The 15,191-nt window shown below is 46.8% G+C and overlaps 2 protein-coding genes across 3 annotated transcripts; both read left to right on the top strand.

Moving 5' to 3' along the window:
• The first annotated feature begins 1,217 nt into the window (after positions 1–1,217).
• On the top strand, positions 1,218–6,552 carry ppp1r10 (protein phosphatase 1, regulatory subunit 10). 2 transcript variants are annotated; one of them, XM_018754319.2, is made up of 17 exons: positions 1,218–1,324; positions 1,574–1,660; positions 1,782–1,917; positions 2,122–2,173; positions 2,283–2,375; positions 2,493–2,630; positions 2,804–2,909; positions 3,079–3,179; positions 3,292–3,392; positions 3,543–3,702; positions 3,922–4,068; positions 4,162–4,408; positions 4,566–4,641; positions 4,746–4,961; positions 5,058–5,184; positions 5,301–5,702; positions 5,974–6,552. In XM_018754319.2, exons 1-17 carry the CDS (start codon positions 1,218–1,220, stop codon positions 6,081–6,083), a joined length of 2,406 nt encoding a protein of 801 aa, XP_018609835.1. In that variant the 3' UTR covers positions 6,084–6,552. The 2 variants fall into 2 exon arrangements, with proteins under 2 accessions (XP_018609835.1, XP_018609836.1); XM_018754320.1 differs by having other exon boundaries at positions 3,594–3,702.
• A 3,359-nt stretch (positions 6,553–9,911) lies between these two features.
• agr2 (anterior gradient 2) lies at positions 9,912–14,007 on the top strand. Its single transcript, XM_029248494.1, has 8 exons — positions 9,912–9,928; positions 11,593–11,735; positions 12,054–12,117; positions 12,229–12,281; positions 13,114–13,190; positions 13,527–13,588; positions 13,682–13,767; positions 13,958–14,007. The coding sequence occupies exons 1-8, from the start codon at positions 9,912–9,914 to the stop codon at positions 14,005–14,007; spliced, it is 552 nt and encodes a 183-aa protein (XP_029104327.1).
• Positions 14,008–15,191: the final 1,184 nt, after the last annotated feature.

The following is a 15,191-nucleotide window of genomic DNA, read 5'->3' on the forward strand; positions in this document are numbered from 1 at the left end:
GCAGGTCTTAGTATAGTGCAGCTCAAGACTTGTTTAGTTTTATGTACCATTGCAAATTCAATCACTCTGAGAATTTTTTTTCAGATGATTGAGTTTCATTGTATTTTAGCTGATGATAAACATGAAGACTCAGCTTGAGCAGTGGGCATGAATGGCCTTGTATACTTTATATTAGGCTAATGCAGAGTTTAGTACTCTTGGCAACATGAACAAAGCCTTTTCATGCCGTCTGATGCAGTCCATAAAAACAGTTTTGAGGCATTTCATTTACGTTTCAATGCGCAGGTAGGTCTATAGCTTAATGAAACAAAGTCCAAATTTCTGAATTATTAATTAGATAGTATGTAGTAAGTGATTAAGTATTTCCCACTAGTGCTACCTGTTAACTGCCTTAGAAGATTGATTTATAAACATCTCTAGAACAAATAGTATGCTTGGCCAGCAGTTTGTGTCTTCTTGGCCATGGAACCTGTTACCAAAGAGGAAATGAGGTTCAGGTAGGGACACCACTGTGTGGTTAGCCACACTGTCCATGCCCCTTAGAAAAAGAAAAGAGGATGCCATGTTTTCTCTTGAAGACGTATACAGTTTGAAAGGCACGCATAATTAATAATTAGTATGTTAGGGTTATGCAGGTACTACGTGAGGAACATTTACTGGCAGGATGCAAAGTAAGACTTGCATTCCTGGCTTATGAATCTTTCGAGTTCATACTTCACATTGATGAGGTGCTAAAAGTACAATGAATGTTAGCAATGGTTTGACATGACAAAATAGTCTTGCATTTGTTACAAGCTGCATTTGCGTAGTCTTTGTTTTAGTCACATTTCCTGTTACTGGCCCTTTAGCAGAAATGTTAGAAATATGAGACATTCAGTTCCTATTTAAGGCAATTTAACAGTACATGGCAAAAAACTTAAAATCCGAAGTTTAGCACCAGGCTGAATTTTTTTTTTTTTTTTTTTAAAAGTGTTCTTAATATATGCTAAGTGTTGCGTTGTTTGAAGTTGTTCCATTGAGCTCTCCCCCAGCAGTGATCAGTATGTTGTGCGTTGTGTTTATGTAGTGCTAATGTTGCTCATTTGACTCATGAACATTTAAATACTGTTGATTGCTCTGTTGTCTTTCAATAACTGTACTGTGTGTCAAAATCCCGGTGGAGTATATTTCAAACATGGCACATCACAGTAACCTCAATTTTCCTCCTCATTCTAGAAATGGCTGTGGGCGCAGTGGATCCCAGAGAGATCCTGAAGGGTGTGGAGAACCTGCTTGGTAAGGAGGGAGAACTCCGTAGCCCGGATGGAGTTGTCAAGATAGTCAGGTGAGTTTTGGCGTGTGACATCAAGCCTGATCACGTTTGGTTTTTGTCTCTTGTAGGAAGAGTCGAAGGACATCCTGTTCTGGGTCTTTTAATTATGTTGTACCAACTGTGTGATGCCTTTATCAATTTTTATGTTAGTGATTGTGATGTAGAATGATCAGTTGTTATTGACACATGACTACTGGGTTGAGCTTAGGCTTTTGATGGATTGTCATGATCATAATAGCTGCTGTTTCTCCCCCCCTCCAGTTTAATGAAAGCCTCTCATAAGATGGTCAGTAGATGCATGTACCTGAATATCTTGCTCCAGACAAAATCACATGACATTCTCAACAGGTCAGTTCCATCTTTAAGTTGCTAAACATTTCCATGAATTGTTGTGTATTTATCTCATTCATTCTGATGCTTAGTCTCAGTTAAAGTTCTTACCTGTGCCTTTCTACTTCCCACCATGCAGGTTTATTAAAATCGGCGGATACAAGCTGCTTAATGCATGGCTCACTTACTCCAAGACCACCAACAACACCCCTTTGCTGCAGCTCATCCTGCTCACACTGCAGAATCTGCCCCTCACTGTGGACCACCTCAAACAGGTATCACCTTTTGCACTGAGAAAGAGTAGATAGGAGCCACAGAAATACTGTTCCTAATGATTACTTTGTAACTGCACTGTCAAGATGGGGTAGAAGGATGTTTATGAACATTTCATAAGAACCACACAGATGAAGTAAGGCAGCGTTAGGGAACATTCCAGTTTATGCTTTTATATCTTTCAGTCTATTTTCTCTTTCTCCTAGAACAACACTGCCAAACTGGTGAAACAGTTGAGCAAGAGCGGCGAGACTGAAGGTGACTTTGCATATCCATTTGCTGCATTAATTTCTTTGTACCGAATTTGAGATGTTGGGTATCATAGCAGGGTGCACCACTAATGGCATGTATATTTTTTCTTCAATAGAGCTGAGGAAACTGGCGTCTGTGCTAGTCGATGGCTGGATGGCTATCATCCGCTCCCAGAGTGTAGCTTCCTCCAGTGCATCTAACGCAGGAGGTATGTGATCCCTTTTTAACTTACTTTCTACTCTCCATACAATAACTGAATCTTAGCTGAAAAAACAGAGTGCAAGGTGGGATTTTTTTGTTATAATGAGCCATTTCCTCATCTCAGACAAGAAGAAGAAGAAAGAGGAAGGGAAAGTTCGAGGTTCCGAGGTAAAACCCGGAGATACTGGGAAGGTTGCTGAAGAGAAGAAGAGAGAGAAGCCCAAAGCACATGCCCCAAGCCATGCCAAGATTCGATCGACAGGTATCTTACCAAGACACTTGTTCACATGCAACAGCTTATTTGCCTGTTACTCTGGCCAGTATAAACAGATTTGCTGTGAGGCTCTTCTTTTATGTCTCCCTGGAAATGGGTCACATTTAGTTTTTTTTGATAGGGATTTAAACGTTAACAGTTGAATTTGTATCTGTGCTCAGGGTTAGAAGTGGAAACACCTACCCCAGTCCCTTCCAAGAAGCCCCAGATGACTCCCCAGATTGGAGACAAGTACAACATCAAACCACCTCTTCTGAAGAGGCCCAGGTGAGCACTTATGTCACTCGCAGTCCTGTCCAACCTGCTCTACTGTATGGAATGTAGAACTATTGATAGACGCCATCTTCATGATTCACAGCTGTTGCACTCAGTTCATACCTCTCCACTGCCCTACAGAACTCTTGTGTGGTGAGCTTTGCGTTTCCTTTCTCAACAGTGCTCCAGTAGACAACCCCCCTGCAGAGAAGAAATACAAACCCCTCAACACTACACCCAACTCCACCAAAGAAATCAAAGTCAAGATCATACCTGCTCAGCGTATGTACCTTACCTGCTTTCTCAGTTGGAAACTGGAGAGTAAACCACTGGTATCATTGGCTTTTAATTTGTGCTGCTCCTGTTTTCAACTTTTTTGCTCTGCTGTTTTCAGCCATGGAGTGCACAGGCTTCCTGGATGCTCTTAACTCTGCCCCAGTGCCTGGCATCAAAATCAAGAAGAAGAAGAAAGCTTTGTCTCCAACATCAAACAAGGTACCACACCACCTCATTCTTGCATTCCAAATCCGTTTTGTAACGCTCTTACCAGTAGTTGAGCTGACATATCAAGCCTGAAAATATAACTTTTTGTTGTGGTGGTCACCTCTAGTTAAGTGGTTTCAGACACCTCTCTGTTTGTCTCAGTCCTGCCTATTCGACAGCAAGTCTCAAGCTTATACTTCATCTCAAAACAAGGCATCTTCTCCTGATGCCCTGGCATCTCACACTCCTCCGCATGAGACTACAGACCTGGAGCAGCCAGGAACACCAGTGCCCAGTGATGATACAGAAGCCATGGATACAGGTGACACATGCTGTTCATTTGGGTTTCACTGTTTCAGCCATATGTTAGGCTGAAACACTGCTATCATAAAGCGGTTACTGCCCGTGGATGGATGTTTCCTAGTACTGATTCCTGTGCTGTACTAATGTATTTGTCTTTTCTGAGAGACATGAGGGACACGGGACAGGTTTATTTGTGGTCCGCATAGCGTCCTTACCTGCTGCTCGTCACCGTTTCTAGGAGAGAAACCCAATGCTTTGTCAGAGCCCCGTGGTGAAGAAGAGAGTCAGCTCACCAAAAAAGGGAAGAAGAAAAAGAGTGTGCACTGGGCAGAGGAGGACCAGCTCAAGGAGTATTTCTACTTTGATTTGGACGAGACGGAAAGAGGTTAGTGGACGTGCCTGATGTAGATGCAGCTCAGTTGTTTACATTCTGTGCGTCCACTGTATGTGTCATTAAATGGCCTTGCTGCCCTTACAGTGAACGTCAACAAAATCAAGGACTTTGGTGAGGCAGCAAGACGGGAGCTCATGATGGACAGGCAAACATTCGAGAAGGCCCGCAGGCTGTCCCATGACACCATGGAAGAGCGTATTCCCTGGGTGCCTCCCCAGCCCCTCACCCTTTCTGGCTCCCTGATCATCCCAGGGTCTAACAGCAAAGAGAAGTTTTTCCAGAGGGACCGAGAGATGGGCATTCTGCAGGAGATCTTCCTGAGCAAAGAGAGGTAAAGCTCGAAGTAAAATGAGATGTGACTGATGTCTTAAGTTTTAGGGCCTATACTTAAGTTTGCACTTTTATCATGGTCATGGATGTAGGTCTGTTTAGTGCATGCGGTAATTGTGAATGCAGTATGTGACCAAAAGGTTTCTGTCCTGCTCCAGTGTCCCCGACACCCCTCATGAGCCAGACCCAGAACCCTACGAGCCTATGACCCCACGACTCATACCACTGGATGAGGTAAAGACCTTCACGCACTTATTGTTGGTCGCCTCGAATCCTTTCCGTTTTTCCATGGTGATCCTCTCGGAGTTCCGTGAATGAACCTTTGTTTCTCTTTGCAGGACTCCTCCTCTATGGATGAGAGCTACATGGAGCCCATGGACACCACCCCAGCACTCTCAAATGGTACCCCCTCCGAGGGCTCCAAATTGCCACCTGTGCTGGCCCACCTGATGGACAAACTTGGGAACAGCGGTCGCAGCCCTCAGACTCAGGCCTCTTCTGGCAACGCCGGCTCCCCCTCTGTCAATGTGCAGGAATTGCTAACCTCTATCATGGTAAGAGGCTAGCCAGCAGACCGAATATCTATCTGAACAAGAGAAAGTGGTAAAATTCCAGTCACTGACTGTCCTGTTCCTCATCTTATTGCTCAGGGTGCCCAAAACAATCAGTCTGCAGAGGACCTGATCAAGCAGCCTGATTTCTCTGACAAGATAAAGCAGCTGCTAGGCTCTCTACAGCACACACAGAATCAGTCCCAACCCAATGGACCCCCGCCAGGTAAGTCATTGCCACCATGTTCCACTTGTAGCCCCTCTGGACTGCGCTGTCACGTTGTACTCTGAATGTGTTCTTTCCTAGTCTGATGGTTATGTGCTGTCTGTCTTTTCCACCAGTGAGCACAGGCTTGCTAGGCCACAGCCCCAACGTGAACATGAACTCTAACGTGAACATGAACTCCAACATGAACATGCAGATGCCGATGAACGGCGGCTATCCTCCTAACAAGCCCCCCTCAGGCCCTCACTTCAACCACCCGCCTCCCCCTCACGGCCATGGGCCGCACTTCAATCAGGGCGGCGGCCCCAGGATGATGGGTCCACCCCCTCCTCCTCACCGAGGCGGAGACTCGGGTGGTTACTGGGAGGAGCCCATGAGAGGAGGTCCACATCGTGGTGGAGGCCATTATCACCGTGGCCGCGGGGGCCGGGGCGGTGACCAGGGCTACAGAGGCCGTGGGGGACGTGGAGGTGGTGGACCTCCCCGAGGTGGGGGCCACAACAACTCACACATGGGAGGTAAGGAGCATCACAGATATTTAAAATATATTATTCACTTTAAGTAAATTTATTTAAACATATTTGAAATATTTAATTACACGTTTAAGATTCTAACATGGATTCATCTCTGAAATATGAATTAATTGGTGAACTACTTAATTTTTTTTCTTTACCCCTCAATGATGACGACTTACCAGTCATTTTCTTTCAAAAATAATTGAGCTCTTTCTTCAACTCTGAGCAAATGAACTGATGACTTTATGTGCGTCTCTCTCTCTCGCACTCCCAGACATGTCCAACCGTCCTGTGTGTCGGCACTTCATGATGAAAGGAAACTGCCGTTACGAGAACAACTGCGCTTTTTACCACCCTGGTGTGAACGGACCACCCTTGCCCTAGAGTGCTGGCGAGGATCCCAGATCTCCTACCTGCACCGTTCCTGCCATGGAATGGATAGACTGAAGTGGGAGGTTCGTGGCCTCTGGCCACAACGCCCCTCGCCACTTAGGGGTGGACCAACACCATCCCTTGGTTGGGCATTGTGCGTTTCTGCCCTTCAGTGGACTATTGAGGACAGACGTGAGATTAGACACTTGACCCAGGATTTTGCACATCACCTACCAGTCTCTGGATGAAAATGACAATGACGTGCATTTGAAAACTGCGGTGCGGCGGTCGGAAAATACGACAGTGGAGGAGGGTGAAGTTTAGCTTTCCTACAGCTTTAACAAAAGACAATTTCATTTAAAATTATTCAAGTGCTGCTTTGATATTGGTGACCTACAACCCAGTAGGGGACTGATCACTGGTTCCACTCTTTCCTGTAAACGAAAGGTTACTTTTTGCACTAGTGACTAAAAGACCCCCCCCCCCAAATAATGAATTGAAATCCATTTATGACCACTGTGGAAATGTTAGGAAAATGACCACTACGACATTTTAGTCTTTTTCATTTATAATTAAAGCTCCACTACAGTTTGGGAGATAGAGCTGCGATGCCTCCATATGCAGCCCACTTACCCGTTCTCTTAATCTTAAACTAAAAGCTGTCGTTGCCCGAATTGCCCACCGTTTTGGTTAGACTTCTCCGCCAGTAACATTTCTCGATGCTGCTAAAGGGAGCTTGTTGGGTGTTCCACGTGGAAAGGTAGTCCCCACTCCCTTTAAAACTTGAAAGGACATGTAGGCCCTGTTGCTGGATTGTGACCCCCTGTGTGGCACTGGGGTGATCAGCTCGTGTCCCGTGGCACCGTGGGTCTCAGGTTTCGCCTCTTGCTGTAACTGGCACCTCCCGGGTTCCTGCTTCTAGTGACCAGCGCCGTTCCATGTCACTTAAGGAAACCGGTCCAATCCCTTTACTGTGGGCACAATGTTGCCGTGGACAATCTGTTTTCTAAATACAGTAGCTACTACACACAGTAGGAGCCACTAATGGATGTAGGCTTGGTTGCTCTGTTGTTGTTCTGAAGCCTTAACAACTCACAAATGAAATTAAACTTTAGTATTCCGAATAGCTGGATGGTGGCAATTACCAAAAAATATCTTTAGTTTTTCTTTCTTTTGTCGTTACAGCTTACCAAACTGCATCTGCAGTTTTCAGTCTTCCCCCAATATCTGTGTGTGTAGTTAATACACACATAGCATATTCATTGCTTTAAGTGACACTTAAGAGGTTTTGGTCTCAGTGTGTTGAACAGCTGACAAGGGGGAGGGCAGAGATGGCTGTCGGGATTTATCCAGCATTTCTTGTGCTTACAGAGGAAATCCAGTCCCCTTCAATGTCGCTGCAGACCCTCCAGTTTACGAAACTATTTCTCCAAGGGCGCGAGTGTACGATAGGTGGCAGTATTGAGCTGTGAGTTATCCGGTGAAGCTTTTTGAGCCCGGAACACTAACGTCGGTACGTGTCGTCGTGTTGTGTCATACTGAACCGGTCCTCATAAGACGAGTTGCCACTTGCAGTGTTGCTAATGTTGCCCTTAATTGCATTTCTGCACAAAACCCACTTTAGTGGCCAGGCTCAGAGATCCCACTGTTTTTGTGCATCCTTTTATATCCTGGTTTCAAGTCGCGCCACATTTGACTGCAAAGATTTTATTGAATGTGTCAGTGTTAACCCAGCACTTTGCTGGGCGTCAGAAAGCTCTCGGGACTTATTCACGCGTTTTCTGTGAAAACAATTGACCCTCGTGTCTCTTGTGGGACTAATTATGTTTTGGGGTTTTTTTTTATTTTGATATTCACAAAGTAATCTTGATTTATTACCATGTAAAGTTGAGTTTATACTGAAGCGGTGGATGTGTATGTATATATCAAAGCCTCAACACATTCACAAACATATGTATATTGATATATTTTGTACATGTACTAAATAAATGTGGATTAAAAAAACTAATGTTTTGATTCTTGACTCTTGTCTTTCAAAGTTCCATATGATTTTTCCAGAAATGCACCTGGTGGCTCCTCGGTTTTAAAGGCAAGAAATTTCACCTTTTGATACTCCTCCACGCCTCTTGCTTTACACCCTGTGGATCACATTTTCTCTCGCAGCCGCTACCTTGACACAAACATCTGATAATATTTGAAATCAGAAAAAAAATGTAAAATCAAAAGCATTATAAATATAAGCAAGTAGTAGAGGGGTTAGACCTGCTGCCTTTAGTCTCCGGTTCGAATGCCTGTTAAAGAAGGCTTAAAGGTACCCACGTTCACTTGCGCCGATAAACATCACCCAGGTGTACAAAACGGTAAATCATAAGCTGCCCTGCCACAGTTAATTGTGTTGGGGCAAAAAAAGACGGCTAAAAGAGTCTGTGTAAATAAAATATTACTTGTACTGCGGAGGCCCAGAGGATATTTTACCTACAGTCTGACGAAGAGCTGCATCACGTTTGGAATTTCAATGTGAAAAGTGACCCTAAAGAAAACGGTACATTTAAAAATTGCCTCCAGGTAGCAAGAACTGTAAAGAAAAACAAGAACGCTGAACAAATAGGACGTGATGCTACAGCACGAAAGGATGTGCATTCAGTGAATGGGGACAATGTGGGACACGGCATGTTTGCGTAATGACTTGTGTTGTAAGCCTGTGTATTGATGGCCTTAACAGGAAGGTTTCCTGAACTCCCGCCGGACCAGATCCCGGTAGGCTGCGAGGGGATCGGTCCGGTCAGCTTCCCCAGGGTGCAAACGGGAGCGGCTCCTCAATCGTTCCCTTCTCTCGCAAATATTGACGAGGAGGGTCAAGAGCTCGGTCGGTCCGGATCGGCGGCGGGATGCGCCGGGGGCGGGGAGCACGACGGACAGCTCGGCGCCTTTTTTCTGGAATCGCTTCTCAATAAATGGCGCTACAGATGAAAACATTCAGCTCACGTGTCAACTCTTTTACCTCGCTGACCGATTTACACCTTTTTCTATTATATAACATTCAGGTGTTGCTGCAAAAATTGCGCATATCTGAAGATACTACATCCAAACATTAAGCACCATAGATGCACAGTTAGCAACCGCGCAGCTGGTAGCGTAGCGGTGTCGCCTTTGGACCCACGGGTCGCAGGTTCGAATTACACCCCCACCTGCAGTTTCCTTAAGCAAGGTACTTACCCTAAATTTACTCCAGTAAAATTATCCAATGGTATACATGGGTAAGTACTGTACTTTAACAGTGTAAGTTGCTTCGGGGGAAAGTGTCAGCTGTATGAATAAATGTAAACATGGTAAAAAAAAAAAAAAATGCTTCGTGAAGGACAGTAGATGATGATTTAGTCGAATGAGAGGTCCACCAGCTGTCTGTGGGGGGGTGGGTGTGTTGGCTGTGCCCTGTACAAAGCTGCTCTTTATGCACTGCCTGTAACTCTATCACCCGGTGAGTATGCAGAACTGGCTCTTGTACCCTGTGTTAGTAACGGAGAGCAGTGGAAAGGCCCAAGAAGCTGGGACTCAATAATGAGAGACAACATACACCCTTCATACCATACCTGAACCTGTCACCAAGCTCTCAGTCCTTTTGCACCCTTTATATATTACTATATTTTTTCTTTTTTTTTTTTAACACTCATAAGTACCTTGCTCAAGCATACTACAGCTAGGGGGAGGATTTGAACCTACAACCTTTGGGTCTAAAGGCAGCAGCTCTAAACTATGCTACCACCTTGTCAAGGATTTAGATGCTGGCAACAAATAACACATCAAAAGGATATATTACAAGTATTGCAGTCTCGTGTCAAAATGTTTGGAAATGGATCGTATGTAATTTTTGTTGAATTAATGCTTTAAAATGTAAGGACACCCCATTAGTTCCAGAGATTTCATAAAAATCACTCAAAAATGTCAAAGACCATACAAACTTAAGTGATAATGTTCAAAAACACCTCATATTACCTTTACGCCGAGTAAATGCATTAAAACAGAAAAGCGCAGCATTCATCGGCCCTAGGAATTAAAATCAGGAGAAACCCAAGTTGAACATATGTCAGTTTCTGAGACTAACTAAATTGATGCTCAAGGATACATCATTTCTTCAGTTCATCTATTGAGTATATCAATAGTTTAAGAAAACATCTACATAATTATTGACATCATTAAGGGAAAGACTGAGACCAGTTCCAGGACCAATTCTCCAAACTCTAAACGGCACAGCCAGGAGCACGATGGTTTGAGCTGCTGCCTTTGGATCTGAAGGTTGCAGGTTTAATCCCCACCTCTGGCTGTAGTAGCCTTGAGCAAGGTACTTACCTGAAATTACCCAGCTGTATAAATGTGTGAATAATTGTAACTTCACTGGAAAAAAGTGTCAGAATGAATTAATGTAAATGAATCCAGAACATTCATGACCATTAAACAAAGCAGTAGTCCTCCAGTCTGTCTATCTATACTGCTATATCTATGTAGATATATACATGGATATAGAGCAGGGTTTCATTGGGTAATTTCATTCATATAGTTTATATAGGAGAAAAGCAGGACAGCTGGTAGCGTAGCATTGGACGCAAAGGTCGCAGATTTGAGTCTCACCCCCAGCCGTAGTACCCTTGAGCAAGGTACTTACCCTAAATTGCTCCAGTAAAATTACTCAGCTGTATTAATGTGTAAATAACTAAGTTGCTTGGAGAAAAGCGCTGTTAAATGAATTAATGCAAAAAAAACAAACTCATTGCTCAGTACTAAGATATTTTGGGTTCAACCGCTTATCTTCTGACTCTGCGTTTCTTGTGCATGTGCTACAAAGTACGAAAGCGGTTACGTTGCGAACGTACACTTGCACTTGACGCCGAAACGTACGAGCGCCAAGACCGGCCGCTAGGGCGTCTTCAAGACCCATCTCGCCGAACTTGAGTTTAAACGCTCATTCAGAAGGAGCTCATTTACGTGCGCCCTGGGCCAATAGTGAAGCGACTCATCGGTGTAATGTACCCAAATTTACACTTACCAGTGCTTGGAAAGAAGCCAATCATGAATACGTTCTCTCAAAAAAGGACACATGGTTGAAGAGGCTGGAATTCTTATCACACTTTGATAGGCGACTAAAGTGAGGGAAGATCTGAAAGAGAAAAGAAAGAGTTGCGACGGCAAGGGGATGTGTGTGTGTGTGTGTGTGTGTGGGGGGGGGCTCTGGCGGTCCTCTGGGTCGCCGCACTGCTCGGAGGTGTGTCCAGCAGGTATATAAGAGCGAACAGGTGAGCTGGGGGGGCGCAAGAGGACTTGGCGTCAGTTGGACGCAAAGCGAAGACAAAGACACCACTGTTGGCAGGTAGGAGACACAAAGGCTTCCTTATTCCTCGGTCTCGGCTACCTCCCCCGTTCCGCTTCGGGACGGTTCCGTTAGACATTTTAGGCTCGCGGCGTTATTCATTTTTCTTTGGATTGACGTGCGGTTTGGGAAGGGTCGGTTGCGTGTGTTGTCGTGTAGGGAAAGCAGGTTGAGAGACCTTGAGATCATGCCGGGTCTGCTGTCTGCGCCGGTGCTCCTGGCGGCCGTGTCCTCCTCGCTGGGGAAGCCCGAAACCCGAACCGCCCCGAAGCCCGAGAGGGTCCCTCAGACACTCTCCAGAGGTGAGCTCCTGCCACGTGTCCGTCTCATTTTACCGCAAGTCCTACACGTAGCTGCAGTGCTCACCATACTTCTGGAAGACACACTTTCATGGAAGTCCTATGGAAGAGGCTAGATGCAGACCCACAAAGACACCGTTGATAGACACGGAGCTGTGAGACGACGAGGTGATGGCACGAGCAGTAACGTGATGCGCCTGGAGCTCCTGTTCCGAGATCAGCACTACCTCCCAAGGCTCGGCGTCCTGCTCACAACAGTCCGGATCATTCCGACGCTGCTCTCAAAGTCACACGTCCCCCTTCGCTCTGCTCCCTCACCAGGTTGGGGCGATGAGCTCATCTGGGCCCAGACGTACGAAGAGGCTCTGTACAGAGCCAAGTCCAGGTAGAGCACTGCTATACTGACTATGTACCATGTTTTATACATATATATGTACTGTATATATATTCTGCATAGACGTGTAGATGGAATGGACATGTTTCTCCATTTCCACAGCACCAAGTTCCTAATGGTCATCTTCCACCTGGAGAACTGTCCACACAGCTCAGGTAAGCGTGAGTTCACTTTCAGTCCGGTTTGGCACATTTGTTCTCTTCGTTCTCAGTGTTGCAATAGCTGTAATGGGTGGGAAGGTGGTATTTATAGGAACAGATCAGTGAAGAGTTGAAGGGTGGGACAGCAGATAGACCCGGGTTCGAGTCCCCTCCCACTGTAGTACTCCTGATCATGGTACTTACCCTGAAATAATAGAGTAAATTTACCTACCCAGCTGTACACACACACACTTTCTGAGCCACTTCTCCCATATGGGGTCGCGGGGAACCGGAGCCTAACCCGGCAACTCAGGGTGTAAGGCCGGAGGGGGAGGGGACACACCCAGGACAGGACACCGGTCCATCGCAAGGCACTCCAAGCAGGACTCAAACCCCAGACCCACCGGAGAGCAGGACCCGGTCCAACCCACCGCACCACCACGCCACTGCATCCCCTTCTACCCAGCTGTATAAATTGGTAAATTATAAGTTCTTCTGGAGAAAAGCATCTATTAAATGTAACAAGTAGATGTGATTTTTTTCTCCATCTCATCTTTAATGGCTGTAAATCACAGAGAATCTCAGAAAAAAAACGTTCACCATGTGAATTCAGTCTGCTTTGCCCAACACGCTGTACAGCATTTGTTTACTGATGTGAGGTGGAAGCACCTGAATTCAGGTTCTGGAAGGTTCTGCAAAGGCCCGCTTCTCTCCTGAATTTCGGCAGCTCTTCTGGAGACAGAAGGTAGTGGACCTTTAGAGCTGCTGCCTTCAAATGTCAGGTGTATCAGCTCAGATGGCACTAATGTTGCATTTAACCGACTTTTTTTTTTCCCTTTTCATACAGCTCTGAAGAAAGCCTTTGCTGAGAATAAGAAGATCCAGAAGATGGCCGATGAAGACTTCATCCTGCTTAATCTTGTGGTAAGTGGTTACAGGTTGCGGGTTCGAGTCTCACCTCCAGCTGTGGTACCCTGGAGCAAGGTACTTACCCTAAATTACTCCAGTAAAAAGTACCCAGTGGTGCAAATGGGTAAAAAAACTGCAAGTACCTTAACACCGTGTCGCTTTGGGGTAATGCGTCAGACAAATGAATAAATGTAAATGTCCATTAATTCCCTTCTTCCCTGTGCGCATATTTCGACCAAATATGAGTTAAGAGTCCGTGTGAGAATATTAAGTGTTTAAATGAGGCGAGTTTTATTCTCGAAGACGAGCGGTAATGTAAGTGAACCGAGTTTATTTTTACTACGTTAACAGTTTGAAACAACAGACAAGCATCTCTCACCGGACGGACAGTACGTTCCCAGAATCCTGTTTGTCGGTAAGTGGCCGGGCGCCCTTCGGGCGAGGACCCCGCGCGCCGTGGCCTCCGCTCCCCGCTCTGAGCTCGCGTCTCCTTCGCTCCGCCTCGCGGACCCCTCTCTCACGGTGCGGGCCGACATCACGGGCCGATACGCCGACCGCCTGTACGCCTACGAGCCGAGCGACGTCGGTCTCCGTGAGTACGGCTCCGCTCGCCGCTCCGCGACACGCAACCGAAAAGCGTAGAAGGATCTAGAACGGAGAATGCGGGACGCGTAACCGCCGGGACGCGGACAGGCGTCTCGGACGGTTCAAAGGCGTAAAGCGGATGCAGGGAAGCCGTCGAGGAGCCGGCGTCACCCGTGTCCTGTTTCCACTCCCGACAGCGATCAGCAACATGAAGAAAGCCAAGAAGCTGCTGAAGACGGAACTGTGAGCCGGGACCATTCGCCACGACCTTTGACCTTTGGCTAGGGACGCTTAAAGATGTCCCGAGGGCCGCAGAAGTTCGCCGAACGAAAACCCAACAGCGAGGCGTCGCGCGTGCAGTTTCAAAACGATAATGTCGTCTTTCACCGATACCGTTCCTGTTATTCGTGTTACTTTAAACCTGTGTGCAAGTTTGTCTCTTCAATAAACGTAGCCGCTCTCTTAAGCGGATTACGGGTCTTCGCCGGGCCCGGTGGCTCTCGCGCTCCACGGCGAGATTAGGGCGAGCGGCGCGGCGTCGGGTGCCTGCGCATCGGCCGCGTACCTGCATCGTCAGAAGCCCTTTCGTCCGGGTTTCACGACGGCACCGCAGCGATGGAGAATTTCAGCCGGTCCATTAAGAAAGCCGTACGAGGAGCAGGACGGACATTACTGTACTGATATACACCGATCGGCCACGACGTTAAAACCACCTGCCTAATATCGCGTAGGTCCCTCTCGTGCCGCCAAAATGCTCTGACCCGTCGAGGCATCGACTCCGCAAGAGCTCTGAAGGTGTCCTGTGGTATCTGGCACCAACGCCAGCAGATCCTTTAAGTCCGGCAAGTTGCGAGATGGGGCCTCCGTGGATCGGACCCGTTTTTCCAGCACGTCCCACAGATGTTCGATCCGATCGAGATCCGGGGAATTCGGAGGCCGAGTCGACACCTTGAACTCTTTGTCATGTTCCTCAAACCATTCCTGAACAATATTTGCAGCCGGTTGGGGGTGCGGTGGTGCGGTGGGTTGGACCGGGTCCTCCTCTCCTGTGGGTCTGGGGTTCGAGTCCCGCTTGGGGTGCCTTGCGGCAGACTGGGGTCCCGTGCTGGGTGTGTCCTCTCCCCCTCCAGTCTTACGCCCTGAGTTGCCGGGTTAGGCTCCGGTTCCCCGCGACCCCGTATGGGACGAGTGGTTCAGAAAGTGTGTGTGTGTGTGTGTTTGCAGCTGCCAGGAGGGAATATTGCTGCCACGAAGGAGTGCGCGTGGTCTGCAACAATCTTTAGGTAGGCGGTACGTGTCCAAGTAACATCCCCATGAGTGCAGCACCCAAGGTTTTCCAGCAGTACGTGGTCCAGAGTTTCACCTGCCGGTGGCTTTAATGTTGTGGCTGATCAGAGTGCGTATATATACACACTAAATATAAATGCTAAA

The sequence above is a fragment of the Scleropages formosus genome, chromosome 23, assembly GCF_900964775.1.
Source record: "Scleropages formosus chromosome 23, fSclFor1.1, whole genome shotgun sequence".
Classification (NCBI taxonomy): Eukaryota; Metazoa; Chordata; class Actinopteri; order Osteoglossiformes; family Osteoglossidae; genus Scleropages; species Scleropages formosus.

What these genes read in the sequence shown, in the direction of transcription:
- ppp1r10 (XM_018754319.2), top strand. Translation starts at nt 1,218, where the DNA reads ATGGCTGTGGGCGCAGTGGATCCCAGAGAGATCCTGAAGGGTGTGGAG. An exon ending in CAAGAGCGGCGAGACTGAAG is followed by an intron (nt 2,174 to 2,282) that starts GTGACTTTGCAT and finishes TTTCTTCAATAG; the next exon opens with AGCTGAGGAAACTGGCGTCT. An exon ending in TGCCAAGATTCGATCGACAG is followed by an intron (nt 2,631 to 2,803) that starts GTATCTTACCAA and finishes ATCTGTGCTCAG; the next exon opens with GGTTAGAAGTGGAAACACCT.
- agr2 (XM_029248494.1), top strand. An exon ending in CCCTCAGACACTCTCCAGAG is followed by an intron (nt 11,736 to 12,053) that starts GTGAGCTCCTGC and finishes CTCCCTCACCAG; the next exon opens with GTTGGGGCGATGAGCTCATC. An exon ending in CTGTACAGAGCCAAGTCCAG is followed by an intron (nt 12,118 to 12,228) that starts GTAGAGCACTGC and finishes CCATTTCCACAG; the next exon opens with CACCAAGTTCCTAATGGTCA.